This window comes from Meriones unguiculatus, chromosome 11 (genome assembly GCF_030254825.1).
Source record: "Meriones unguiculatus strain TT.TT164.6M chromosome 11, Bangor_MerUng_6.1, whole genome shotgun sequence".
Lineage (NCBI taxonomy): Eukaryota > Metazoa > Chordata > Mammalia > Rodentia > Muridae > Meriones > Meriones unguiculatus.
Window position 1 is genome coordinate 94,092,030 of NC_083359.1, and position 26,842 is coordinate 94,118,871.

Below are 26,842 nucleotides of genomic sequence, written 5' to 3' on the forward strand. Positions count from 1 at the left end.
CTTCTGATTTTAGTCTATCAAATCACATCAGGAATGGCTGCATTGTCATCTTCTGTGGCCTGGTAAGGCTGCTCTCTCCTCAGGGGGAGGTGATCAAAGAACAGGCCAATCAGATTATGTCAGAGGCATTCCCTCTTCCCATTACTATGTAACCTCCTTGTACACTAAGCTGCCATGGACTACATCTGTGCAGGGGTTCTAGGTTATCTGCATGCATGGTACTTGGTTGGAGTATGAGTCTCTGGGAAGACTCCTGTGTTCAAATTTTCAGGTCCTGTTGCTCTCCTTGTGGGGTTCCTGTCCTCTCCAGATCTTACTATTTCCCACTTCTTACATAAGATTCCCTGTACTTTACCCAACAGTTGGCCATAAGTCTCAGAGTCTGCTTTGACAATCTGCAGGGCAGAGCCTTTCAGAGGCCCTCTGAGGCAGGAGCCTAGGTTGTTTTCTGTTTTCTTCTTCTTCTGATGTCTATCCTATTTGCCTGTCCGATGGGGATTGAGTGTTTTAGTCAGGATTCTCTCTCTTAATTAGTTTCTTTAGATGTACAGATTTTAGGAGGTTTATCCTATGTTATGTGTCTATATGAGTGAGTACATACCATGTATGTCTTTCTGCTTCTGGGACAACTCTCTCGGATGATCCTTTCCAGGTCCCACCATTTACCTGCAAATTTCATGATTTCCTTTTTAACATCTTTAGTTCTTTATTAATTCTGGATCTTAAGCCTCTGTCAGATATATATTGGTGAAGGTCCTTTCCCCATTGTTGTTGTTTTGTTCTGATGACAGTGTCCTTGGTTTTACAGAAGCTTTTCAGTTTCATGAGGTCCCATTTATTGATTGTTGATTTTAGAGTCTGTGCTGTTGGTGTTTTGTTCAGGAAGTTGTCTCCTGTGCCAATGAGTTCAAATTTACAGGCAAATGGTGGGAACTGGAAAAGATCATAGTGAGTGAGGTATCCCAGAAACAGAAACACACACAGTATATACTCACTTATAAGTGGATATTAGACATATAATATAGCAAAACCATACTAAAATCTGTACAGCTAAAGAAGCTAAGCAAGAAGGAGGATCCTGGGTACAATGATCAATCCTCATTCAGAAAGATAAATGAGACTGACATCGGAAGAAGGAGAAAACAGGGAAGAGGGCAGGTGTCTACTACAGAGGGCCTCTGAAAGACTCTACCCAGCAGGGCATCAAAGCATATGCCGAGACTCATAGCCAAACTTTGGATAGAGTGCAGGGAATCTTATGAAAGAAGGGGAAGATAGAAAGACCTGGAGGGGACAGGAGCTCCACAGGGAGAACAACAGAACTAAAAAATCTGGGCACAGGGCTCTTTTCTGAGACTGGTACGCCAACCAAGGACCATGCATGGAGATAACCTAGAACCCTGGCATAGATGTAGCCCATGGCAGCTCAATGTCCAAGTGGGTTCTCCTAATGGGAACAGGGGCTGTCTCTGACATGAAATCAATGGCTTGCTCTTTGATCTCCTCCCCATGAGGGGAGAGCACCTTTCCAAGGCACATAGGAAGACAATGCAGCCAGTCCTGATCAGGTCTGATAGGCTAGGGTCAGATGGATAGGGGAGGAGGACCTCCCCTATCAATGGACTTAGGGAAGGACATCGGGGAAGATGAGGGAGAGAGGGTTGCTTTGGAAGGGTGTCAGGGAGGGGGCTACAGCTGAGATACAAAGTGAATGAAATGTAATAAATAAATAAATAAATAAATAAATAAATATATTTTAAAAAGAGCCTTAATGCTAAAATGCAAACACAGTGATGTCATGGATGACATCAGTCACCTGGCAGGGGTCTATTGGCTTGTCTGGATAGAAAATCCAACAACGTAAGACAAAAAAAATTGAGACAAATTAAAAAATATGACTCAAAATTTTGTAATTAAAATCTTTTAAAGATGGCGTTGATTTCGTTTTGCATTCGTTGGCACCTCTACTGCTGTGCCAACCACCCTTGAGAGTGGGTTTCTTCTCGCTTGGAGAAAACTAACTTTCTATTTGTCTATCAATTGCAGATATCATCTGTGTTGTGTATGGGCCTTGTGTCCATGCCTCCTTTCAGCTCTATGACCCCATCTGTTGAAGACTATTCTAGACCCTGTGTTTGTTGTCACAGTCTCTGTGAGTTCATATGTGTGACAGCCTTGATGTGTCTATAAGACTTTATTTTATAAGTTTACCCCATCTCCTCTGCTCTTGCATTCTCTTTTGACCTCCACTTCTGCAGATTCTTTAAGCCCTGAAGGGAAAGATTTGATTGAGACGTTCCTGTTTAGGCCTCTCCCTCGTGCATATTGTCTGTATTTATTTCCTATCAAATTGAGGAGGAAACTTCTTTGATGATGCTGAATAAGGAACTGATCTATGAGTATTGAATACTCATAGATCATACTCATATGAATATAGAATACAGAATTTCCTGATGAGTCATTTCATTGCTACATTCTTTAGCAGAAGAGTAGCATTTAGTTTTCTCCAAAATAATTAATTATTAATGATTAACTATATTTATACTGCAAACAAAACAATTAATGGAGAAAAGAAAGAGCCCAGACAGTGGGAGAAGATCTTAATGCATTCTGTACTCAGGAATTTAATCAGAATGTTGAAGACAACATTGATGAAATCCTGTGTCTTCTGACCTATTTGTCTCTCAAAGCACAAATATACCACCTTCAAGGAGTTCACTCATAAATTAAACACATTACACACAGTACTTTGTATTGATATACTTTTAAAAAGATTTTTTATTATTTTCCATCAAAAAACAGAATAATAAATTTTGTAAATGAAAATACATAATCACAAATCAGATATGAACAGTATTCAAAACTTGGATGTAATACTAATGCTGTTGTTCAGAAGAAATTGTTTGGTGTTTCTATTTAAAATAACAGAATTGATGCTGCAGGCAGCCCTTTTCTTCATCTTTTTTGCTTGAATGAGCAGTGGGTATTTCCTTTTTTCCCCTAGGTTTCATGACCTTGAAAGAGATAGTGAACAATACTATAAGATCCTTGCAATTGAGGTAAAGCACTGTTTATGTTTCTCCAATTGCTCATGCTTGTTTATGCCCCTCAAGGGCTATATGTGACATTTTGCGATCTCAAACTGTTGATCTGCACTGCTTCATCTCCTTCATTGCACTGCCTTATGTTGAGCCACCCTTTCTAACTATGTGGTACTTGAAATGATGTTTCTTCTCACTCAATATGAGTTTATTTGAGTAGGTTGGGTATTTACCAGATGTAGTGAGGGGAATTATAACAAAAAGGATTTCATTTTCTTATCTGAAGCATGGTTTGGAATAGAAAAACAAAATCCATGATGTCCTGGTTTTCCCCAGTACTACAATTCTGAGGTGTAAGGTTGAGTTGCAACACAAGGATTCTTGCATTAGGAGATCTTCAAAATGAAACAATTAATGAATATGTTCCTATGTCAAAATGCAGCAGCATTTGTACTTGGACTGCTGTATCTAGAGTATATCTTCCATGAAAGCTAACTTTTATAATTTATTGCAGTTATTTCATGAGAGTGCCTTCATCATTTGTGTCACTACATTGTCGGATTTTTTTTCTTAAAATATTCTATGTGTGTGTTTCATGCAGCTTTCATTTTATCTTGACCACAACAATTTTTAATCTTAATTTGTAGTATACTTTACCTTTAGCTATTGCTCCACTGATTGTGATCCGTAACTACCACCACTGAACTGTGTACTTATCTTGTCTACGAATCTGCCCTCAGTGCCAGATACTTTTTGTGGATATCTAGTCCACCACTCATTGTCTTTGGTAAGGACTATTCCTGAACATTTGCAGCTACTCCAGTAAAAAGGAAACAATTACTGTTGGAGGTTAGTCTGGTGCTTTGTATTTGACGCTAATTACTGGTCCCTAAAATCTCATCCTTGCCTGGACAAGCACATTCTCATGTACACTTGCCTAAGAAATTACTCCTGTTTGACCAATAAAATGCAGACACACGGGCAGGATAAAGGTGAGGTTGGCAGGGTTAAGGTTGGAGAGCTTGGAGGACAGAGGGGATCTTGGGAAGGAGACAGACAGGAAGAGAAGATGAAGGAGGAAGCCACCATGAATTAGGTGGAGAGAGAAGCATGTTGGCTGGGAGGTAGGACTCCAACAATGACATGGATGGAAGAAGCAACCATGTGAAGAACACGTACGTATCTTGGGATATTGCATAGAAGGTAGCCCAGACAGTAATAGATCGCATTGGATGCGAGATATTGAGATAGCATAGGTGGATATTTTCTGCCCAGCCTAAGGTGAAATAGGCAAATCTAAAATCTAACAAATGTGTATATTCTTATTGATTATGATAGCATGTTGGTCAATACTGCCAGAATAATCATAGGGTAAATAATAAACATTATCAGACCCTACTTATAAAATGAGAGCAACAAATTACTCTTTCTCTTTCGCTGTGTAAAATCCCGGCTCATAGTAAATATTTAGTGGGTGTTCTCTATTAGCATAAATGTAACACCCACAGTGCAAATTTTAGATATAATCCAAGTATTAGATTTGCCAAGTACCCCTAAATTTAAAAATACACACAAAATTATTTTCAGTTTCAGATCTGTATGTCTATGTCTCTAAGTCTCAATAACTATTTGTGCTATTTACTGAATTTCCAATAGGCACTTGAACATCATCCTGAGCCTACTTCCACCTCATATTCTTCATTCTCAGTGTTAGCATCAGTTCCATTTATCCAGCTTCTTAATGTTCTCTCTGAAATGGTTTTGAATGTTCTTTTAAGCCATTTTCTCTCTCAAAAACCACCGTTACCAAGTTGCTTGTCAAACCACAAGGATCTTACTACTTAAACTTGAGACACCCCATAGACAAGGCCCCACTTATCTTTCCTATGCTTAACACAGGTTATGAAATACTTCTGTGATGTGTTGATAAAGTAGCTGCATGGTTTTAAACGTCATGCTCCATAGACTTTGGGTGCTCTAGTGGAGCAAGGCTATTATGATTTTCAAACTGCCAATGTTTCATAAGCAGCTTACAAAGTTACTCAATATTTAATGCAAAGACGTAGCACATGAGCATGTAACAGCTAATATTTCTAACTAATATTTCTGCCTCTGAATCAAGTTTCTCTGTAACACAGATTTTTCAAGACAAATACAAAAAATACTCTTTACTAATGCGTCAAAGTAACTAAGCATTCATCCTCATAAAATCTTTTAAAATTTACCTGTTCTACAATGAATGATCCATTTCCTTATTTCTGACAATACTACATTTATATGACCTTTTGAACAGTGATTTGGCCTCATGTTCTCAGAGTCTTTGTGTAATTGGAAGTTTTGGTTTCTTTAAAAACTCAGTTATGTTTTAGTAGGTTTATCCTATGTTGTATGTCTATATGAGTGAGTATATACCCTGTGTGTCCCTCAATTCTGGGACAGCTCACTCAGGATGATCCTTTCCAGGTCCCACCATTTACCTACAAATTTCATGATTTCCTTATTTTTCTTAAAACCTGTACATCTAAAGAAACTAATTAAGAGAGAGGACCATGACTAAAACACTCAATCCCCATCCCGAAAGGCAAATAGAATAGAAACCAGAATAAGAAGAAAACAGGAAACAACCTAGGAACCTGCCACAGAGGGCCTCTGAAAGGCTCTGCCCTGCAGACTATCAAAGCAGGCACTAAGACTTATGGCCAACTGTTGGGCAAAGTGCAGGGAATCTTACGTAAGAAGTGGGAAATAGTAAGATCTGGAGAGGACAGGAACCCCACAAGGAGAGCAACAGAACCTGAAAATTTGAACACAGGGGTCTTCCCAGAGACTCATACTCCAACCAAGTACCATGCATGGAGATAACCTAGAACCCTTGCACAGATGTAGTCCATGGCAGTGTAGTGTCCAAGTGGGTTCCATAGTAATGGGAAGAGGGACTGCTTCTGACATAATCTGATTGGCCTGTTCTTTGGTCACCTTCCCCTGATGGGGGAGAAGCCTTACCAGGCCACTGAAGATCACAATACAGCCATTCCTTATGTGATCTGATAGACTAAGATCAGAAGGAAGGAGAGGAGGACCTCCCCTATCAGTGGACTTGGGAAGGGGCATGCACGATGAAGGAGGAGGGAGGGTGGGACTGGGAGGGGAGGAGGGAGGAGATTATGTGGGGATACAAAATGAATAAAATGTAATTAATAAAATAAAATAAACTCAGTTATGTTATGTGAGTATGTTATGTTTTAATCCCAAGTGTGGGATTTTAGATTGGGCTTTAGTTTATCCACATCTGAGAACTGTCAAGTGAGGGACATGGCCTTTGAGAGCTGGTAATGGCCTGCATTATATGGCATGGAGAGGGGCATGGTATAGGTATCTGAGGATATAAACCTGAGGACTCAGAAAGAAAAAGTGTGGTATGTGGTGTTGGTGTGTGGCCTGTGGCTTGTGGCAAGTAGCAGTTTTAAGAGACCAGAGACAGACGGTGTGGTGGTTTGGAGCAGACAGATGGAGAGAAACTGTTTGGGCACAGCAGCTTGGAGGCGGTTATTGGCTGCATTTGCTGTTGACAGAGACTGGTATATCCCCCCCAAAGAACTCTTTGACCGTAAACAGCCAGGAGAAGTAAAGTGGGCTCTTCCCCCTCTTCCCACTAACCTGTTCTCTCCTACTTAGTTTTGGGAGGTTGTAGGGAAAGGCTTTATGGAACACCAAATAAAATAGTTTAAAAACGAACGCTATATCTTTGTGCTTCACAACTAGTGGAATTAATAGTGTCTATCACAACTTGTCTATTTGTCTATCACAAAATCTATTTTGTAGCTTTTTCTCTCTAGTCTCTTCACCCATTTAAGAAAATAGTACCTACTACCTACTCATTTTTCATGATATGATAAACACTCCAATAACTCATCACTATATCAATTATTTTTTTCCTTAAAGTCCAGATTAAAAGTTAAACTTTCAGGGGCTGGGACAGATGGCTCAGTGGTTAAGAGCACTGACTGAACCTCATTAGCCATTAGGGAAATGCAAATCAAAACAAACTTGAGATTTCACCTTACACCCATCAGAATGGCCAAGATCAAAAACTCAAGTGACAACACATGCTGGAGAGGTTGTGGAGAAAGGGAAACACTTCTCCACTGCTGGTGGGAATGTAAACTTGTACAACTGCTCTGGAAATCAATCTGGTGCTTTCTCAGACAACAAGGAATAGCGCTTCCTCAAGATCCAGCTATACCACTCCTAGGTATATATCCAAAAGAGGCTCAAGTACACATAAAGGACATTTGCTCAACCATGTTTGTAGCAGCTTTATTTGTAATAGCCAGAAGCTGGAAACAGCCCAGATGCCCCTCAACTGAAGAATGGATGCAGAAACTGTGGTACATCTACACAATGGAGTACTACTCAGCAATGAAAAATAAGGAAATCATGAAATTTGTAGGTAAATGGTGGGACCTGGAAAGGATCATCCTGAGTGAGTTGTCCCAGAAGCAAAAAGACACACACGGTATATACTCACTCATATAAACATAGAACATAGAATAAACCCACTAAAATCTGTACATCTAAACATACTAAGCAAAAGAGAGGACCCTAACTAAAATGTTCAATCCACATCCTGAAAGTCAAAGAGGATGGACATCAGAAGAAAAAGAAAACAGGAAACAACCTCAGAACCTGCCACAGAGGGCCTCTGAAAGCCTCTGCCGTGCTTTCTATCAAAGCAGATGCTGAGCCTGATGGCCAACTGTTGGGCAGAGTGAATGGAATTTTATGTAAGAAGTGGGAAATAGTAAGAGCTGGAGAGGACAGGACCTCCACAACAAGAGCAACAGAACAAGAAAATTTGAACACAGGGAACTTCCCAGAGACTCATACTCCAACCAAGGACTATTCATGGAGATAACCTAGAACCCTGACAATGCAGCCACTTCTGATGAGAACTGATAGGCTGAGATCAGAAAGTAGGAGAGGAGGACCTCCCCTATCAGTGGACTTGGGGAAGAGCATGCATGCAGAAAGGGGGGGGGGATGGAACCGGGAGGGAAGGAGAGAAGGGCTTATGGGGGGATACAAAATGAATAAAGTGTAATTAATAAAAGTTAAATAAAAAATTAAAAAAAAGAGCACTGACTGTTCTTCCAAAGGACCAGTGTTCAATTCCCAGCACCCACATGGCAGCTCACAACTGTCTGTCACTCCAGTTCCAAGGGATCTGACACCTTCACACAAATATACATAAAATAAAATAAAATAAATTATTTAAAAAGGAAAAAAATTAAACTTTCCCCAGTATCATTCAGGTCCTAATTGTTGTAGCTGGCATTCATATCACATCTGACTTACTCAAAATCCTTGCTCCTGTTTACTATTCAAATGTATTTCTATGCCATTCTATGTTTTTCATACATCTTCTTACACAGCTTAAATACAATATTATTGGAGTATTTCTTCAACATCCATTTTGAAAAATTATTTTTTTCATAGAAATGAGTATAATGGCATCATCTTAATTCTCTCTTCCAGATACAGAATTGTCTATGTAAAACACTCAAAACCTCATATTCAGAATCCTAAAGAAAAAGTCAGTTTCCTGTTTGGGAAATCTATTCCCAGTTTGCTTCCTACCTCAATGAAACTGTGATCTCCACTCACTAATTTTGGTTGCTTGTCAATTGTTCTCAGCTGAAAGCAGTAGAGTTGGAGTTTATCTCCTTCCTTACAGTTGATGTTGTAACATATTCCGTTCCCCACCACTTCTATATGATTTTCTTCATTGTCTTTTATTTCATAGATTGTGTTCCTTACTTTCACTGTTTTCTGCAAAAGGCAAATTAATATTCATTTTATGAAAGTTAAATCATTCACAGTCATTGCTATACATTCAAAGGAAACCTTTTTTTTTTTTTCAGGACAAAAAAGATCATAGTAAATATGAAACCTATTATAGACATAGGCATACAAGTATCTTCAACGAAGTCTTTTGAAAAAATTTTTATTACTCTAATGATTCACTTTCTTGTCCTGGAGATTTCTGCCTGAAACTGTTAGGGCAATAAATGTTCTTTCTGTTTTTCACTGCTTCCTGTTCCAGAACAGCTTAGATTCCTGTAAATTACCTGAGACCACAATAATGAGGACTTTGGGCAGCCATCTTTGTTTCTTCTGTTTTTAAAGGAATGAATGGACATTTGCTCCTAGTGTTCCTAACTCAGTAGGTTATAGGAAATCTGCAGGTAAGATTGCAGTAATTTACTCATCTAGACCCTCTTAATACCGTTTTCATGTTTTATGTTGAAGTAAGCCAATGTTCCCCAGTTTATAATGTATTGAATTTCGCTTATGCTATTGCTCATCAACTTTTCAATAGTGTTCAGATACATAATTTCTAAAGGTTGTGCTATAAAGTAATGTATTTGAAGTAAAGGAGCTTTTAAAATAAGAGAGATGAAAGAGTCATAAAGTTGTCAATTCATAAAACATTTGTTTTTTCACCAAAGTCATCATTCTTTAACTGAGTTCTAATATGATGAATTTGGGCAGTGATACATCAATGAGATGTCTGTATGTATATGTCAAGCCAATATAGAAATCTAGTGAATCTAGAAATGTCATGTTATAGAATAGTTCTCAGTTGATAAGATAATATAACATAGTTAATTTAATGAGACACAGGAATCAATGCTAATTGATTAAACCTACTATCTGCAGAGATAGTAGATTCATTCTATTGAATGGTTTTGAGTTTAAGAGATGCCACGTAATCTACTTATGATTTGAAACACATGTCACAATGAATTTTCACCTTTTCCAGGGATCCTTTAGAAACAAAGTCTACAGAAAGAAAAGCACCAGTATTGTATAGTTGCAGCAGAGCTTAAAAATCTGAGACTGTTGGCCTGGCATCAACCTATGTCAGGCACCATTGCCTCACACTGTGTCTGAGGGTGGGTATTTGTAATTAGTAAAATAAAGTTTCCGGCAAATCATTTTCAGACAGCTCTCAGAGATATCTTAAAGTAGACTGTTAAATGGTCATCCACTCTCATTCCCTTATATGTGGAATGATTTCACCCTCTACCAAAGCAAAGGTAGATTCCTGTGCTACAATACTGTCATTAAGCAGTGACTGTAAAATTATCCTATTTGTTTCCAGGTGTTGGTTGAGAAAAATTAAAAACAAGTTTTCAGGCATTACCTTGATTAATGTAAACAAGCCATAAAACAGTGCTCCTGAAGCACCCTTTTTAATATGACGGATCTTAGGTGTTTCATTTGCTCTTTTGATAATACTGTTGGGGACTTCAAACTTTAGGTCTGGGCCAGCTTCAACCACAGAGGAATTTTCATTTATCTCCAGGATTCCTTTCCTCTTGACAAAATTGGAGATGATGATGAAATTATTTTTTGTGAACTTCTCTCTCAGGGAGACGTTGAAAACTTTCACATGGTAATACTGCTTCGCAGTAGCCACTTTAGCATGAAACATGGTCTTTCTTCCATGTTCTGATGACTCATATTCAAATGGATGTGTTGAGTTGAGCACCATCACTGTCATGTCATCATTTTGTACAACATCACCTCTGGTAATGCTCGGATTTGGAGTCTGTGATTTTTGGTTTTGTGTTGAACAAATACAGGGATATAAACATAAAAATTTATTAGTAAATAAAAATTAACCTTCACATAATATCAATCTCAATCTCAACATTGTTCCTAACAATTTTTATGTATTTGTAGAACTAAATATAATCTAAAGATAAATTTTTTAATTGACCAAAAGGCTAATGAATTAAAGCAATGGACTGACCAAGTAATGTCCGAATACTCTCTCTGAAAAGTAGAGTATTCTTTCTAACACACACAGAAATGTTGAGCATAAACAAAGCACAAGCTGTTGAGAATAATTTTATGAAGTACTTAGGTGAAATTATAATTAATTCAAATATATCCTTTACTCTCATGGCCAAAGCATATAAAAGTAGAAAAATAAATATTATTGAAAATAGAGGATAATAATCATATACCATAATGATGTCAAAGGTCTTTAGTTACCACTGGACTCTCTGGGGGATATTCTGAGGGAACAAATCACAGTATACCTCAATAGGAGATAAAAGGTTTCAATAATTAAATGATGAAACAAAAAACAAACAAACCACTAGCTAGCTTTTGGTCGTTTTTTTTTTTAAATTGGCTCAGAAAGAGTTAGTTTGGTTAGAGCCATATCCTTAAACACGGGTAAAGAGTTTTCATCAAAAGCAGAAATTTGTGAAATGAGAGGCACATTGATAGGTCTCTGATTTCCTTTCTGTACACTGAGGTCACTGGGTTTCAGCAGAATATTTATATTTTCTTATTTATTTATTTAGTCACTTTACATCCCGATTGTCCTTCTCTCCCTCCTCTCCTCAAGTCCCACCTTTCTTCCCTCTTTCCTGTATCAAAGGAGGAGGAAGAAAAGGGGATCCTCCATCCCTGCACATCAAGTTGTATCAAGAGTAAATGCATCTTCTGTTACAGTGGCCTGGCCAGACAGCCCTGCCAGGGGGAAGTGATCAAAGGCGTATAGGAAAGTTCTTGTCAGAGACAGCTCCTCTCCTGTTGTTAGGGGATCCACATGAAGACCTAGCTGTCCATCATGTACATTGAGTTGGGGTACTAGGTCCAGTACATATATAGTCCTTGGCTGGCATTTCATTCTCTGTGAGACCTACTCTCCCCTTCATCCCCCCTCCTGCCCAGGTTAGTTGGCTCTGTTGGTCTTTTGGAGAGATCTTGTTTCCTCCTGGTCCTTCTGTGCTTCCTTCCACTCTTCCTCAAGGATCCCTGTGCTCTGCCCAATGTCTGGCTGTGAGTTTCATCATCTGCCTAGTGCTGAGGGAAATGAAGTTGGGGATCTAATGTGGGGAGAGCAGAGGGTGTAAAGAGTACAGAGAGCATGCAGAGAGAAGAGAAACCTTGACCTGGGGTATTTCTGAGACAGGCTGGACACTGATGACAGGATAGGCTTCTGGGAGTATTGGGGGGCGACCATAATCCTAGTGAGGTATAGGCAGACTGAAGAAGCCATCCTCTAATCCGACAGGACTCCAGGTAAAGGCAGGGGAACACCAACCCACCTACAAGATCTTTGACTCAAAATTTAGCCTGCCTACAAGATGTACAGGCATAAAGATAGAGCAGAGATTGAGGGAATGTCCAACTGACACCTGGCCACACCACTGGAGAGAGCCAACCTCTACCACTATTAACAACACTCTTCTATGCCTGCAGGCAGGAGCTTAGTATAGCTGTCTGTTGAGAGGCTCCACCCATCAGAGGACCAATAGAGTATTTCAAAGGAGAGAAGGTTGCCTGACTATCAGACAGTATGAAATGCCATGAAAAGTTAAGGACTTTATATATTTTGAATATACGGAGATAGTGTTATTGTCTCAACAGACCAAAGGACATGTGAATAGTTTAGTCTATTCTGCCATATACATTTGTCATCTAGGAGTTATTACAGTTCACTTGGATCTATTTCTCTTTTAATCAATGTAAGCAATTAGTACAACATAAAAATCAAAAAGCATGGGAGGAGAAGAGGGAGGGAGAGCGAGATTGGGAGGAATGAAAGAGGGGCTACAGCTGGGATATGAAGTAAATAAATTGTAATAAATAAATAATGGGGAAAATACAATAAACAATACAGTTAGTGCTCTGAAGGTGCCATAATGCCCTGGCTAGTGTTGTTTGTGTCTTAAGCTGGCCTTTAGCCATCTTGTTGTCCCTAGATGCTCCTGGTGTAGCACATAGGTAGCCTTAAGCTTGACAATGGAACTCAGGAGTCAGTGAATGTCTCAGAGCAGTTGGGTGTGCCCCAGGGGATCCTACAGTTAAGCAGATAGGAAACTCAGGGTATGGGGGAGGGGTGTCTGCCTGGACATTCCTGGTTCAGCAGGTCTGTTAATGGCAGGCTAATCTATATCTGGACAGCAGAGCTCAAGAAAAAGCACACAGCTCAGCAAATCTGGGCCTATGCCAAAGGACCAAGAAGGCAAGAGAATGTGGGAGAAAGGATCTAACCTGAGCTGTGTGCTTTTTCAGAGCACAGTTATTCTACTACAGCAAGCCCTGGACACAACCAAAGCACAAGAAAAGGACCTTAAATTCAATCTAATAAAAATGATAGAGGTCTTAAAGAGGAAATAAATACATCCCTTAAAAAAATGCAGAAAAATACAATTAAACAGGTGAAGGAAACGAACAAAACTGTCCAAAACCTGAAAATGGAAGCAGAGGCAATAAAGAAAACACAAACTGAGGGAATCCAGGAAACAGAAAATGTAACAGAGAGAACAGGAACAATGGGCATAAGAATCACAAATGGAATAAAAGAGGGGGAAGAGAGAATCATAGTCATAGAAGAAATGATAGAAGAAATTGATACACCAGTAAAAGAAAATGTAAAATCTCAAAAATTCTTGACACAGAACAACCAAAAAATCTAGGATACTATGAAAACACCAAATCTAAGAATAATAGGAATAAAAAAAACGTGAAGAGTCTTAGCCCCAAGGACCACAAAATATTTTCAACAAAATCACAAAAGAAAATTTCCTCAACTTTAAGAGATGCTTATAAACATACAAGAAGCTTACAGAACAACAAATAGATTGTATCACACAAAAAAATTCTCCCACCACATAATAATCAAAATACTAAATCTACAGAACAGAGAAAGAATATGAAAAGCTGCAAAAGAAAAATACCAAGTAACATACAAAGGCAGATGTATCAGAATTAATCCCAACTTCTCAATACAGACTCTAAAATCTAGAAGGGTCTAGACAGATGTCTTATAGCCTCTAAGAAACCACAGATGACAACCTAGAATACTATAAATAACAAAACCTTCAATCAACATAGATGAAGAAAACAAGACTTTCCAAGACAAAACCAAATATAAACAATATCTATCACAAATCCATATCCACAGAAAATACTAGAAGAAAAACTCCAATCCAAGGAGGTTAACTACACCGAACACAGGAAATAAATAATTTAATACCAGCAAAAACAAAAGAGAAGAAACACACACACACATACATACATACACACACACACACATACACACATCACCAACATCAAAATAGCAGAAAGTAATAGCCGTTGGTGATTAATATCTCTCTACATCAATGGACTGAATTTCTAACAAAAAGACACAGGCTAACAGAATGTGTGAGAAAACAGGATCCATCATTCTGCTGCATATAAGAACAACCACTGTGGAAATCAATCTGTGGGAAAGTTTACATTCCCACCAGCAGTGGAGGAGGGCTCCCCTTTCTCCACAACCTCTCCAGCATGTGTAGTAACTTGAGTTTTTGATCTTAGCCATTCTGATGGGTGTAAGGTGAAATCTTAGGGTCGTTTTGATTTGCTTTTCTCTTATGACTAAGGACGTTGAACATTTAAATATTACTCAGCAATAACAAAAAAAAGGAAATCATGGATTTTGCAGGTAAATGGTGGGATCTGGAAAAGATCATCCTGAGTGAGCTACCCCAGAAGCAGAAAGACACAATTCCTATTCAGAAAAGCAAAAAGGATGGACATCAGAAGAAGCTGAAAAGAGGGAACAAATTAGGAGCCTGACACAGAGGACCTCTGAAAGGCTCTGCCTTGCAGACTATCAATGTAGATGCTGAGACTTATGGGCAACCTTTGGGCAGAGTACAGGGAATCTTATGAAAGATGCAGGAAAGAGTAAGATCTGGAGAGTACAGGAACTTCACAAGGAGAGCAACATAAGCAAAAAAATTTGAGCACAAGGGTCTTTCATGAGACTGATACTCCAACCAAGGACCATGCATGGCGATAACCTAAGACCCCTGCACAGATGTAGCCCATGGCAGTTCAGTATCCAAGTGGGTTCTATTGTGATAGGAACAGGGACTGTCTCTGACATGAATTGATTGGCCTGCTCTTTAATAACTTCCCCCTGAGGGGGAAGCAGCATTACAAGGCCACAGAAGAAGACAATGCAGCCACTCCTGATGAGATCTAATTGAGTAGGGTCAGAAGGAAGGAAAAGAAGACCTCCCCTATCAGTGGACTTGGAGAGGGGCATGCATGCAGAGGGTGGAAGAAGGGAGGGATTGGGACGGGAGGAGGGAGGGAACCACAGAGGGATACAAAGTGAATAAAGTGTAATTAATAAAGAAAAAAAGAATGGATAAAGAAAATGTGGAAAATTTACACAATGGAATACTAATCAGCTAGCAAACAAGGATACCATGAAATTGACAGGAAAATGGAAGGAACTAGAAAAGATCATCCTGAGTGAGGTAACCCAGAAACAGAAAGATACACATGGTAAGTACTCACTGATAAGTGGATATTGGCCCAGGATAACCTGCTTAAAATCCACAGACCCAAAGATGCTAAGTAACAAGGATGGCAGAATAGAAGATGCTTGAATCTCAGACAGAAGGAGAAACAAAGTAGACATGTGAAGTAGATGGTGGGATGGAACCTGGTGGGAGTGTGATAGGGAGGGCAACAGAGGTAGGGATAGGGAGTAGGAAAGGCTTGGAGAAAGAACAAAAATCTGTGGGCATGACATCTCTGGGACTGGGAAATCTTCTGGGAATCTACTGGGGCGACCCTATCTGAGACATCTAGTGGCAGGGTATATGGAACTGGAGGAGGGCATGTCCTCTAAACAGGCAGGAATTCCAGTGGAGAGAGGGTGATACCAACCCACCCAAGAAACCTTCGACCCAAAATTTATTCTGCCTACATGTAGTATAGTAATAAAGAAGGAGCAGAGACTAATAGAATGGAAAACAAATGGGTGGAACAACTTGAGACCCACCCATGGAAGAGAACCAACTGCTGACACTATTAATGATACTCTTCTATGCTTGCAGACAGGAGCCTAGCATAACTGTCTTCATCCAACAGCTGATAGAAACAGATGCAGAGACTCACAGCTAAACAATAGGCCAAGTTCAGGGAGTTTTGTGGAAGAGCAAGGAGAAGGATTGTGGGAACCTGAGGGATTAAGGATACCAGAAGTAAACCTATAGACAAAACTTTTCTGGCCCCATAGGATCTCAGAGACTGAACCACCAACCAAAGAGAATTCATGAGCTGGACCTAGGGCCCCTAAACATATGGAACAGATGCACAGCTTTTTCTTTATGTAGGTCTCAAGGACTCTCTCTGACTCTGTTAACTGCCTTTGGATAGTTTTCACATAGCTGAGCTGCTATGTCTGGCCTCAGTGGAAGAAGATGTGCCTAGTCCTGTGGCCTGATGTACCAAGGTGGCTTAGTACCCATTGTGGGGGTGCCTCCTCTTCTCTGAGGATAAGGGGATAGTAGAATTAAAAGAGAGTATCAGAGTGGGACTGGGAGAAAAAGAGGGAGTGGGGCTGCTATCAGGCTTTAAAGTAAATTTTAAAAAGTTTTAAAAAATGAATCACATAGATGAAATCTGGTGGATGGGGATGTAGCTTTACCTGACAGCGTGCTGGGCGATCATGCCTGAAGCCAGTCCAGACTCATTCATACCTTGGCTTATATCTTTTAAATGACCATAATTCCAGTTAAATAAAACTACTGCATATGTGAGAAATACTTTCACTTTAGACAGCAGATTTAGTTGGGCTTTTCATTATGCTTTTCTAATCTTAGAAGTGTAAAACTTTAAAGATGATAAATTTTACTTTAAAGGTGAAGGTAAGTTAGTAAGCAAATCCCTGTATATATTTCTAATGCCCCCTTTACTGTTTGTTTGTTTGTTTGTTTGTTAGTTAATGTGGTTTTGATCCTTCAAAGTATGAGTCTGCTAAAATACAACCATTGCTGTGAGGCTGATGCCATTCAAGACAAAATGGTCACTAACTGTAGCCTGTTTTCCAGGATTGTATATATTTCTAATTATATTGCTGTCATCATTTATGAACACAGATAGTTAGATCTGTCTACAGATTTCCCATGGTAAAAAAATAGTATATCTAGGACTATATCATTCAAAAAGGATCAAATGATGGACTTATAAAGTGTTCAACACAATTGTACCATTCAACAAAATGGGAGATTTGTGTAAATTGCAGCCTGGGTCTCAAAATACACGCCTGATGAATCATGATATCATTAGGTAAGTGCATTGTTAGGAGATCAGATGAGAAGTTGTTTCAAGGTTACAGACAGTGCAATTATATTAAAAAGTCATCAGAATGGTAACAGGAGGCCCTTCCCTTTGAGGAGAAATGGTTGGGAGAGTTTGGTATATGCCTGGGAGAGGTCTGAAGCTGACTATCAGCAAAAGTGACTGTTACAGTTATATAGCACTTGATCAGTGAACGCACAGGGATATAGGTTTCTCAGACAGGGAAACATCGTGTGTCAAAACAGCTGCTGAGAAGACCACAGAATGGTGAAAATAACCTCAGAGGTTGGGTCATCATCAAAGGGAAAGTGCTGAGGAGAAACTAAGCAACGGGGGCTGATACAATCCTGTGTCTCTGTGTCCCCTATACCTATTTCTGAACCCTAAACAGAGGTGGTTGAGAGCATTACAATAAATTCCATAAGTACTTACCTATTCAGTACCACTGAGTGTGTGATACATTTTTATATAACTTAGGGAGCTATTGACTAATATGAGGAGAGTCTTCATAGCAGGGGATTAGTGAGAAGTTTTTTTGAAGATTGTGATGAGCTGAGCGATATGCTTTGGGAAGGGGCAAGCACTGGGAATAGGAGATTGGTACCTTGTTTGGGGAACTGCCAGATGGTATTGGTGGAGGCTTATAGAGAGCCTGGAAACAGCCTTCATATTTTTGTATGTTGGTTTCTAAAAGTTCTGGAAGCTGAGTCTTCTTCTGTGTAAGCTTCCTTTTCTTTCCAGCTTCAGTTTTTCTGGGTTGTTCTATCTTATTCTGAAAGAAAAACATTTCTCTTTCTCTCTCGAGTCTCTCATGTATTGGAAACTGAATGCCAGAACACTAAGTTATAACTTTATTAATATTTTTTTAATTTTACAGTTTTATCTCTAGTCCTTTTAATGCCTTTACTATCAAATAAAGCACAATATTTTTTCCAAGAGTCTTTTCTGAGGCTGATTCTCCAATCAAGGGCCATGCATGGAGATAACCTAGAACTCCTGCACAGAGGTACCCTGTGGTAGCTCAGTATCCACGTGGGTTTCCTAGTAATGGGAACAGGGAATGTCTCTGACATGAAGTCACTTGCTGGCTCTTTGATCACCTCAACCTGACGGGGGAGAAGACTTACCAGGGCACAGAAGAAGACAACACAGCCACTCCTGATGAGAACTTATAGGCAGGGATCAGATGGAAGGGGAGGTTCTCCTACCCTATCAGTGAAATAGGGGAGGGACATGGCAGGAGAAAAGGGAGGGGGAAAGGGAGGGGGGCTACAGGTGGGATACAAAGAGAATAAATTGTAATAAACTTAAAAAGATTATAAGAATCTTTGTTTCATTCCTGGATTCTATTATACTGTGTCATTCAGCACTCCTTATTTTACAAGATGAACTGTGTAGTGTGGTGGAATGGATAACAATGCCTCCCATAAAGACAAAGATTAAAATGCTGGGTCACCAGGGAGTGGTACCATTAGGAGGCATGGCCTTGTTGGAGTAGGTGTGCCTGTTGGAGGAAGTATGTCACTAAGGCTGGACTCTGAGGTTTCACATGTTCAAACCAGGCCTACTGTTACTCCATGTTCCTCTGACTGTGGAGATGCAGACCTCTCATCTCCTCTTCAGCACATTGTCTGTCTGTATGTATGTGCTTATGATGGACTAAACATCTGAATGTAAACAAGAACCAATGATATACTGTCTTTCATAAGAGCTGCCCTAGAAATGTTGTCTCTTCACAGCAATAGGAAACCTAGCATAGCTGACAGGTAGGGTCGCCTCATAGATGAGTAGAAACATTGCACTTATGCCACTCATTTATCCCAGTGGTTGCAAAAGAGCCTCAGAGGAAGAATTGCAAAGTTCATATTCAGGTTTAATCTTTTAAAAAGCCACATCTAAAAGCAACCACATTTCAGTAACTGTCTTTAAGAGACCACGTAGTGATTTTATGTTTGCATCATTGGGGCTTATACTGCACAGTAAATATGAAACAAAATGAGGTCACTATAAATTTATTACTTACAACCCCGGTCTCACTAGAGCCTTGGACTAGATAGCATGCTAAGTCTTTCTAAAGAATTAACAAGAGAAAGAACATGAGTAGAAACTCTTTGGTGGGACATTAGCCACCTTACCTTTGAAGAGATTGATTCATTACTGGTGGAAAAAATTTGGAAACTACTGGGTTCATCTTGCTTTCTTTTTCTTGCCACACTTTTACCTTTTTTTCCCTTTTGATTTTTAACTGTAGGGGTAAAGAAAACACACTGAACACAGAGAAATGGTTAAGAAGGCTGAAGTTCTTTCAGAATTATTTATTTTCATTCTTTTTTCAAAGTTGACATTTCATTCATGTTCATTAATGCTTTTACAGAAAGATAATGTCCTAAAGAACTCTTTTATCTTTACCTGTGCCTGTGTGTTTTCTTTCTTCTGTCGCAGGGACTTTCCCTGCCCAGAAGGCAGCAATGGTACCAAGTAAGGCAGAGGCCCTGCCTCAGAGGATCTTCATTCTTCCTATGTTTAGCAGACACAGTCTCTCCATCCTGGGGATTTCTGCTTATATCAGTCCAACACTGTCCCAACCCTCTTATCCTACGGGGTGATTTTAAGAACCCAACAGTTTTATAAAAAACAGTAGGTCACCTTCTAAATAAACCATTCCAAATCATAGAAAAAGATAAAGAAATTATGATTTGATATTTGATGCAAGAAAACAGTGACATTGGATTTGGTCTTCTTAGCTTTATATTCGGGATACATCTTTCTCTGTAATTTAGGATGTTCCAAACCTGAATGTTTCAGCACACCTGAGCATCTTTGTACTAATTGCTTGCGTCTAAAGTTCTGTTCCAGTATATTCATTATTTTTTAAATGCAGTGACTTCATAAAAATGAACATCTTCAAGTCTCTAAAATTCATCCTTCTACTTAAATATTAGATATTTAAGTAATAATAGATATTAACAAAGGAGTAAGTTTGTTAATTGAGTAATAAATTTATTCCATGAAAATGTTTTAAATAAACTTTTTTTTCAATTTTTACTTTATTTTCTAGTTTTCTTATCATGTGGGATGATCTAACCTGTCTCAGCAATTGCTTGCTATTTTATTTGCCTCTAAAGAAAACACAAAAAATGCTTATCTTGAAATACATCAAATTTTTAGCAAGAAAGGATTTGAAATCTACTTATTGATATTCAAAATGTTTCAACATTTATAGTTTTTAGGGCACAGCATGGCAAAAGGACATATCAGCTCTGAATACTATGGGGAACTAGCAAGTCTGGGGAAGAGGGAGAATGGTTGAGAATCTAGTGTGCTTTGCTTCCCTCTTACCTTTTTCCTTCTCTGTTTTAAGCTTTTCAGCAATTTCTTTAAGTTCTTCTACGTCTTTGCACAGTTCTATCAGCTTGGCCAGTCCAGCATCTTTTATGAACTTGTCCTCCATCAGGTCAGCCATCTGGATTCTGTCATACTCATCTTGCATTTTTTTAGTAAGTTTTAGTTCTTTTCTTAGTAAGGACTTGATTGCTCTAAACTGGTAGTCCTCCATGACCTGTAATCCTTTCAGAAGAACAATTTTCTTGAATTCACTTGCCATCTCTCAAATTTTGGATGAGTCTAAAAGATAAAAATGGACACAGGCTTACAGGCCTACATAGATATTTCCAAAAATAGGATATTCTCATGTAAGGGAATGACCCTGATTGATAATGTTGTCCATAATTGTGTGTGATAAATAGAGTTAAATGTAAGGTGTACCACTGTATAAAATCTGTGTAGAACTTCAGTGTTAGTAAACAAGTCTAGGAAATACTTCCCTACTAACCACAGTAGGTGACTTAGGTCAGTGGCAGTTATGGTAGAAGAAAGTGTTGAATGAGTAATAGCTGCAGTGTTTAGAGTTTGGGCTATGAGTGCTAAAGTCTTTCCAGTCTCTTTGCTGATGAAGGCTGTTTCTGAATATCTGCCTGTGTGTTTCCGGGTATCCCCATTCTAAAGTGTCCCATCTGCATATGGAATGCATGCTATTACAGTGCACCTAGGTGAGTAATGGCTGAAGTAACATTGTTCATACTAAGGAATTGACCCTTGTCCTCTAGGCTTTTCCCCAGACATCTCTTATTAGATTTCTGTCTCCCTGGGCTTGGAATGTTCTCTCTGTATCCTTTGTGCTCATATTATGTCAATTTCTCAACAATCTTCATAATTTACAGAGTAGCACAATAGAATTCATTAAATGGAACTGTGCCAATAGTGTTTTTTATTTCATCCTTTCAAGCTTGGTCTTAGTGAGTCTTACTTTTTCAAAATCATTAATATCTACATACAAGCATGCTTAACTCCAAACTCTTTAATATTTTCCTAACTTATTAAAAATATTACTTCCTTTTATAGTCGATTCAAAATCCTTGGAAAATCTACAGTTATGTTATTTTTATTCCCAAGAGCATATGCTTCAAAATACATTACACTCATTCTATTGTCAATATTTATGATGTGGCTAGTTACTTTTTCATTGCTTGGAAAGTCATCCTCACATTTCTTTCTCTGCTTTCATAAACTTTGAAAACCTAAGAGTTAAATGGGTTAGAGAATGGGAAGGCAAGGTAATAAAAAGAGGAATAACTAATACTAATTACATTTTAAAACTTTAATTCAACTATAGAAGCTTTCATATACATATATGGAACTCCTACAGGTGATAAATACCTTCAGTGAAGTGGCTGGATACAAAATTAACTAAAAAAAAAAAAAATCAGTAGCCCTCTTGTGTACAAAAGACAAATGGGCTGAGAGAGGAATTAGGGAAACAACACCCTTCACAAAATCTTATATATATATATATATATATATATATATATATATATCTTCCCCAAAAAACATTCTAAGCTATCACCAGTGCTCTTACTATCTTTCCAGAACTTGATAAACACACCACATACATGAGTGTGATAATACTAGAACATGGGGAAAGCAGCTGATATTGACCCAGAAGCTCCATTCCCACTAGGTAATTTCTATAGTACTCAGCAGTGAAAGACAATCACCCAGTCTTACCTTCTGCTCAGGAATCCTTGAACCAGAGGGAGAAAAAGTAATTCAGAGCCAGATTGGCAGATGACTACAGGGACACAGAGTATGCCAAACTTAGCTGGGCAGTTGCACATATGAACTCAAAGCAGCTGTGACAGCATCATAAGACTTATGCAAGTTTACACAGGACAAAGTCCCAACATGAATTAAAAGTGGGGGTGTGATTGACAAATGTCCCATAACTATCAAGTGAGATTTGACACTTGAGAGCTGCTAAGAGAGAGAGAGAATCAATTAAAAAATTTTTAAAAATCATTCTTACCTAAAACCCCTACATAGACATAGCCCAAGGCAGTTCAGCATCCAAGTGGGTTCCATTGTAATAGGAACAGGGACTGTCTCTGACATGAACTGATTGGCCTACTCTTTAATTACCTCCCCCTGAGGAGGAAGCAGCATTACCAGGCCACAGAAGAAGACAATGCAGCCACTCCTGATGAGACCTAATTGACTAGGATCAGAGGAAGGAAAAGAAGACCTCCCCTGTCAGTGGACTTGAGGAGGGGCATGCATGCAGAGGGTGGAGGAAGGGAGGGATTGGGATGGGAAGAGGGAGAGAACCACAGGGGGAATACAAAGTGAATAAAGTGTAATTAATAAATAATTTAAAAAATTAAAAATAAATAAAAAGAAAAAATATTCTATACAGCTTATTCACTTTGTGTCCTGATTGTAGCCCCCTCTCACATCTCCTCCAAGTCCAACTCTCCCTGCCTCTTCCCCTTATATTTCACTGAAAATAGGAGTCCTTCTTCCTTGCTATCTGACCCTAGCTTATCAAGTCTCATCAGGACTGCTTGGATCCTCTTCCTCTGTGGCCTGTTAAGTGATCAAAAAGCAGGCACCCAAGTTCATGAAACATACTGCCCCTGTTCCTCTTATTACAGATCTTCCTTGGAGACTGAAGTCGCTATGGGTTATATCTGAACAGGGGGGTCTAGTCCCTCTTCATGTATGGTCCTTGATTGATGCATCAGTCTCTGCAAGCCCCTCTTGGCCCAGATTTTTTTGGCTTTGTTCGTCTCCTTGTAGAGCACTGACCTCTCTTAGTGCTTCTATCCCCCTTCTTTTATAAGACCCCCTCTACTCTGGCCAAAGTTTGGCTATGAGTATCTGCAGCTGCTTTGATCCCCTGCTGAGTGGAACCTTTCAGAGGACAGCTGTGGTGGGCTCCAGCCCTGTTCCCTTTCTTCTACTGCTTCCTGTGTCTATCCTGTCAGTTCCCCTTCTGAATGAGAATTAAGCATCTTCCCTAGGTTTCTCCTTGTTATCTTCTTAAGGTCTGTATATTTTAGAATGTTTATTCTGTTATCTGGCTAGTATTTGTTTGTAAGTGAGTATATACCATGTGTGTCTTTCTGCTTTTAGGTTACCTCACTCAATATGATCTTTTCTAGTTCCATCCATTTGTCTACTAATTTCATGATTTCCTTGTTTTTAATAGCTGAGTAGTATTCCCTTATGTAAATGGGCCACAATTTCTGTATCCATTCTTTGGTTGAAGGACATCTAGGTTGTTACCAGGTTCTGGCTACTACAGGTAAAGCTGCTATGAACATAGTTGAGCAATTGTCCTTGTTGTATGGTGTAACATCTTTCAGGTCTATGCCCAGGAGTGGAAAGGAAGAAGTCACTATTCGCAGATATGATAGTATACATGAGTCACTCCATAAAATTCTACCGGGGAACTCCTACAGGTGATAAGTACCTTCAGTGAAGTGGCAGGATACAAAATTAACTGAAAAAAAAATCAGTAGCCCTTCTGTGTACAAAAGACAAATGGGCTGAAAGAGGAATTAGGAAAACAACACCCTTCACAATAGCCACAAAATCATAAAGTATCTTGGTGTAACTGTAACCAAGCAAGTGAAAAACTTGTATGAAAAAAACTTGAAGTCTCCGAAGAAAGAAAGTGAGGATATCAGAAGATGAAAAGTTCTCCCATGCTCATGGATCTATTGGATTAACATAATAAAATAGCCATCAAAAATAAAAAGCAATCTACAGATTCAGTACAATCCCCATCAATACACCAACACAATTCTTTACAGATGTTGAAGAATAATTCTCAACTTTATATGAAAAAACAAAAAAACACAGAATAGCTAAAAGAATCCTGTACAATAAGAGATCTTCTGAAGGGATCTCCATTCCTTATCTCAAGTTGTTCTCTAGAGCAACAGTAATAAAAACTTCACGGTAATGGCATAGGAACAGGGAGAACCATTCTTATTAAAGATGTGGCTCCTGTTTGGTTGAACACAAACTGCACTTGAAGTGTTTTTACAGTGTTGGATGGGTAGGAAAGGGAGTATGTATCTGGAAGTAATTTTACAAGGGGGTGAATTTGAGCAACATACAGTGTATGAAATTCTCAAAGAACTAAACAAAAAGGAAAAAATAAGAGAAAGGAAGAAAATGCAGTTCTCCTAAAGTAAAAAACACAATACAAACTTGATTATGTGCTCCTATGCTTGAAAATACAGACCTGATCAGAAAAAAAAAAAATGATATAAGAAATCACTCAGCATGGTTGAGAGCCAGAGCACAGAGAACATAGTTTGTTGATGTAAGATAGAGACATTCTAAGTGAAGTATCGGTAACAGAAGCAAGACAAAAATCTGCTGATCACAATTTCTATAATGAAGGCCCTCAAAGCAGTCCAATGACAACTTCTGTCAAATGTTATTTCAAAAATGCACTTATACATTGTTAGTAAAACATTACCCTCCAGGTCTTTCAACAGTGGGAAGTTCCAAAATTAATTAGAAAGTAAAGAAAATCCTGTTTATCATGCATTAGAGGAGCTTTTTATAGAAATGAAGGTAAAAACTATGATTAAATACTGCAGTATGATAAGCCTTCCCATCCTAGAAGAAGATAATAGTTCTAACGCTGGCTTTACCTGCTAACAACAGTTCATGCTATTCAGTATTATTTTGTTCATTCACAGCTCTGTTAAATCATGGAACATATTTTCCGTGTACACAAGCATGTGTATCCGTACATACACATATACATCTTATATATTCAGTGTCTGTGAGAACGCACATATCGGTGAATTTGAAAAACTCAAAAGGAGATGCTACAGTTTTATGGTCAGTACTACAGTGTATTAATTAGTAACTGAGAAAGGTGAAAACAGCTGTCAAAACCAAGAAAGCTGGAGCAACATAAGTGATAAATTAGCAAGAGTGGTCTAATTCAGGTACAACAATTCAAATTGATGGTTAAATTATGAAGTTCAAGTACACCCAGACTACTAGGCTGGGGACACAGAAAGCCCTTAAAATATTCTAAAAGTAGACAATAGAAGCATATTTGTGTTTAACTCTCCTTTATAGTCCCTGTATCTTATGATCAGAAAATAAAACAAAACAAATGAAATATAACCAACCAAAAAGAATAACTTGCATGGTGAGAGAAAGTTTCTCCCAGTTACTAAACACCACCGTCTGTGGAGGCGAGAAAAAAGGAGGTGTTAAATATGTTTATTAAAACCGGATGGATTTGAGCATTTGCGAATCTTGGAAAGGTTTTACTACACATGTCCACTGGCTCCCATGCTATATAATATTAAGATATTATTAGAGAATGCAGCTCCATGTCCATATGCATTTTCCTCTCAATATTATTCCATGGTAATTTCATATAATTAATGTGTCCTTTACTCTGTCACTCACCACAGCTACTAGATTCCAGAGCACCCTCCAGCCAAGGCAACCAAAGCCTTCTCCTCATTTCCATTTATTGTGACTTATTCTTAGGAATCGACTTCTATAATCTGCAATAATCAAAATGATTTTTTTTCCTTTCCTCAAGCCCCAGTGAGGGCAGAATAAAGATGTCTGCCATCTTCCTGAACCAGGCTTCAGAGCCCAGCTGCAGCAGTTCTCTGCCCCTGAGAGGAGCTGAACCATCCCTGTTCTGCCTCCCCCTCCCCATACACTGGAAGAACCACTTGGAGCTCCTACATTCTTGTGTGTTTTACAGAGCTTTCTACTCTTTATATAATAGGAGCAGGACTTACCTCCCTGGAAATTTCTCAGTGATGTCCAGAGTATAGATCTTCAGCAAGGCAGGAAATGGGGCTTGCCTATTTTGAGTAGAAAGATAAATCTGTGAAAATGTGAGTGTTGCACTCTCACTGAATGCCGAGAAAATGTGGTATTTACAGAATAACAGGGAAGACAAGGGAACTGGTTGAAGTAAGTTCCTAAGTGGAGCAGTGCTGGATGTCTGCCTGTCTGTCTGTCTGCCTGGGGAGGGTTGTGATGAAATAAGATTCCTGCCAGCAGAGTTTATAGCTTTCGATTTCTCCAGCTCTTGAAACAGAACGTTTTATTTCCTCTTATTAATGTAGTTTCTAGAAGAAAAAAGAAAGAAAGAAAACCCTACTAAAAGAAAGCTTTGCTATCTGCATTTTCTTACAAATGTAAATAGGTCCAAATTCCAGCACTGAGTCTTTCATATCCCACAGACTTACAAGTGGGTCACTAGGAATCTTACACTCATTTGAATGAAG

The 26,842-nt window shown here is 38.8% G+C and overlaps 1 protein-coding gene across 3 annotated transcripts; it reads right to left on the minus strand.

The window, feature by feature from the left end:
* Positions 1 to 26,607, minus strand: LOC132646403 (myeloid cell nuclear differentiation antigen-like protein). Of its 3 annotated transcripts, none has more exons than XM_060364718.1 (7): positions 26,348 to 26,607; positions 20,556 to 20,840; positions 19,352 to 19,461; positions 17,821 to 17,988; positions 10,249 to 10,656; positions 8,679 to 8,870; positions 1 to 933 (listed from the first exon to the last, which is right to left on the minus strand). In XM_060364718.1, exons 2-7 carry the CDS (start codon positions 20,818 to 20,820, stop codon positions 676 to 678), a joined length of 1,401 nt encoding a protein of 466 aa, XP_060220701.1. In that variant the 5' UTR covers positions 20,821 to 20,840; positions 26,348 to 26,607; the 3' UTR covers positions 1 to 675. The 3 variants fall into 3 exon arrangements, with proteins under 3 accessions (XP_060220701.1, XP_060220702.1, XP_060220703.1); XM_060364719.1 differs by lacking the exon at positions 1 to 933 and adding an exon at positions 2,761 to 3,014 and having other exon boundaries at positions 26,348 to 26,606; XM_060364720.1 differs by lacking the exon at positions 1 to 933 and adding an exon at positions 8,181 to 8,272 and having other exon boundaries at positions 26,348 to 26,606.
* Between the last annotated feature and the right edge of the window lie 235 nt (positions 26,608 to 26,842).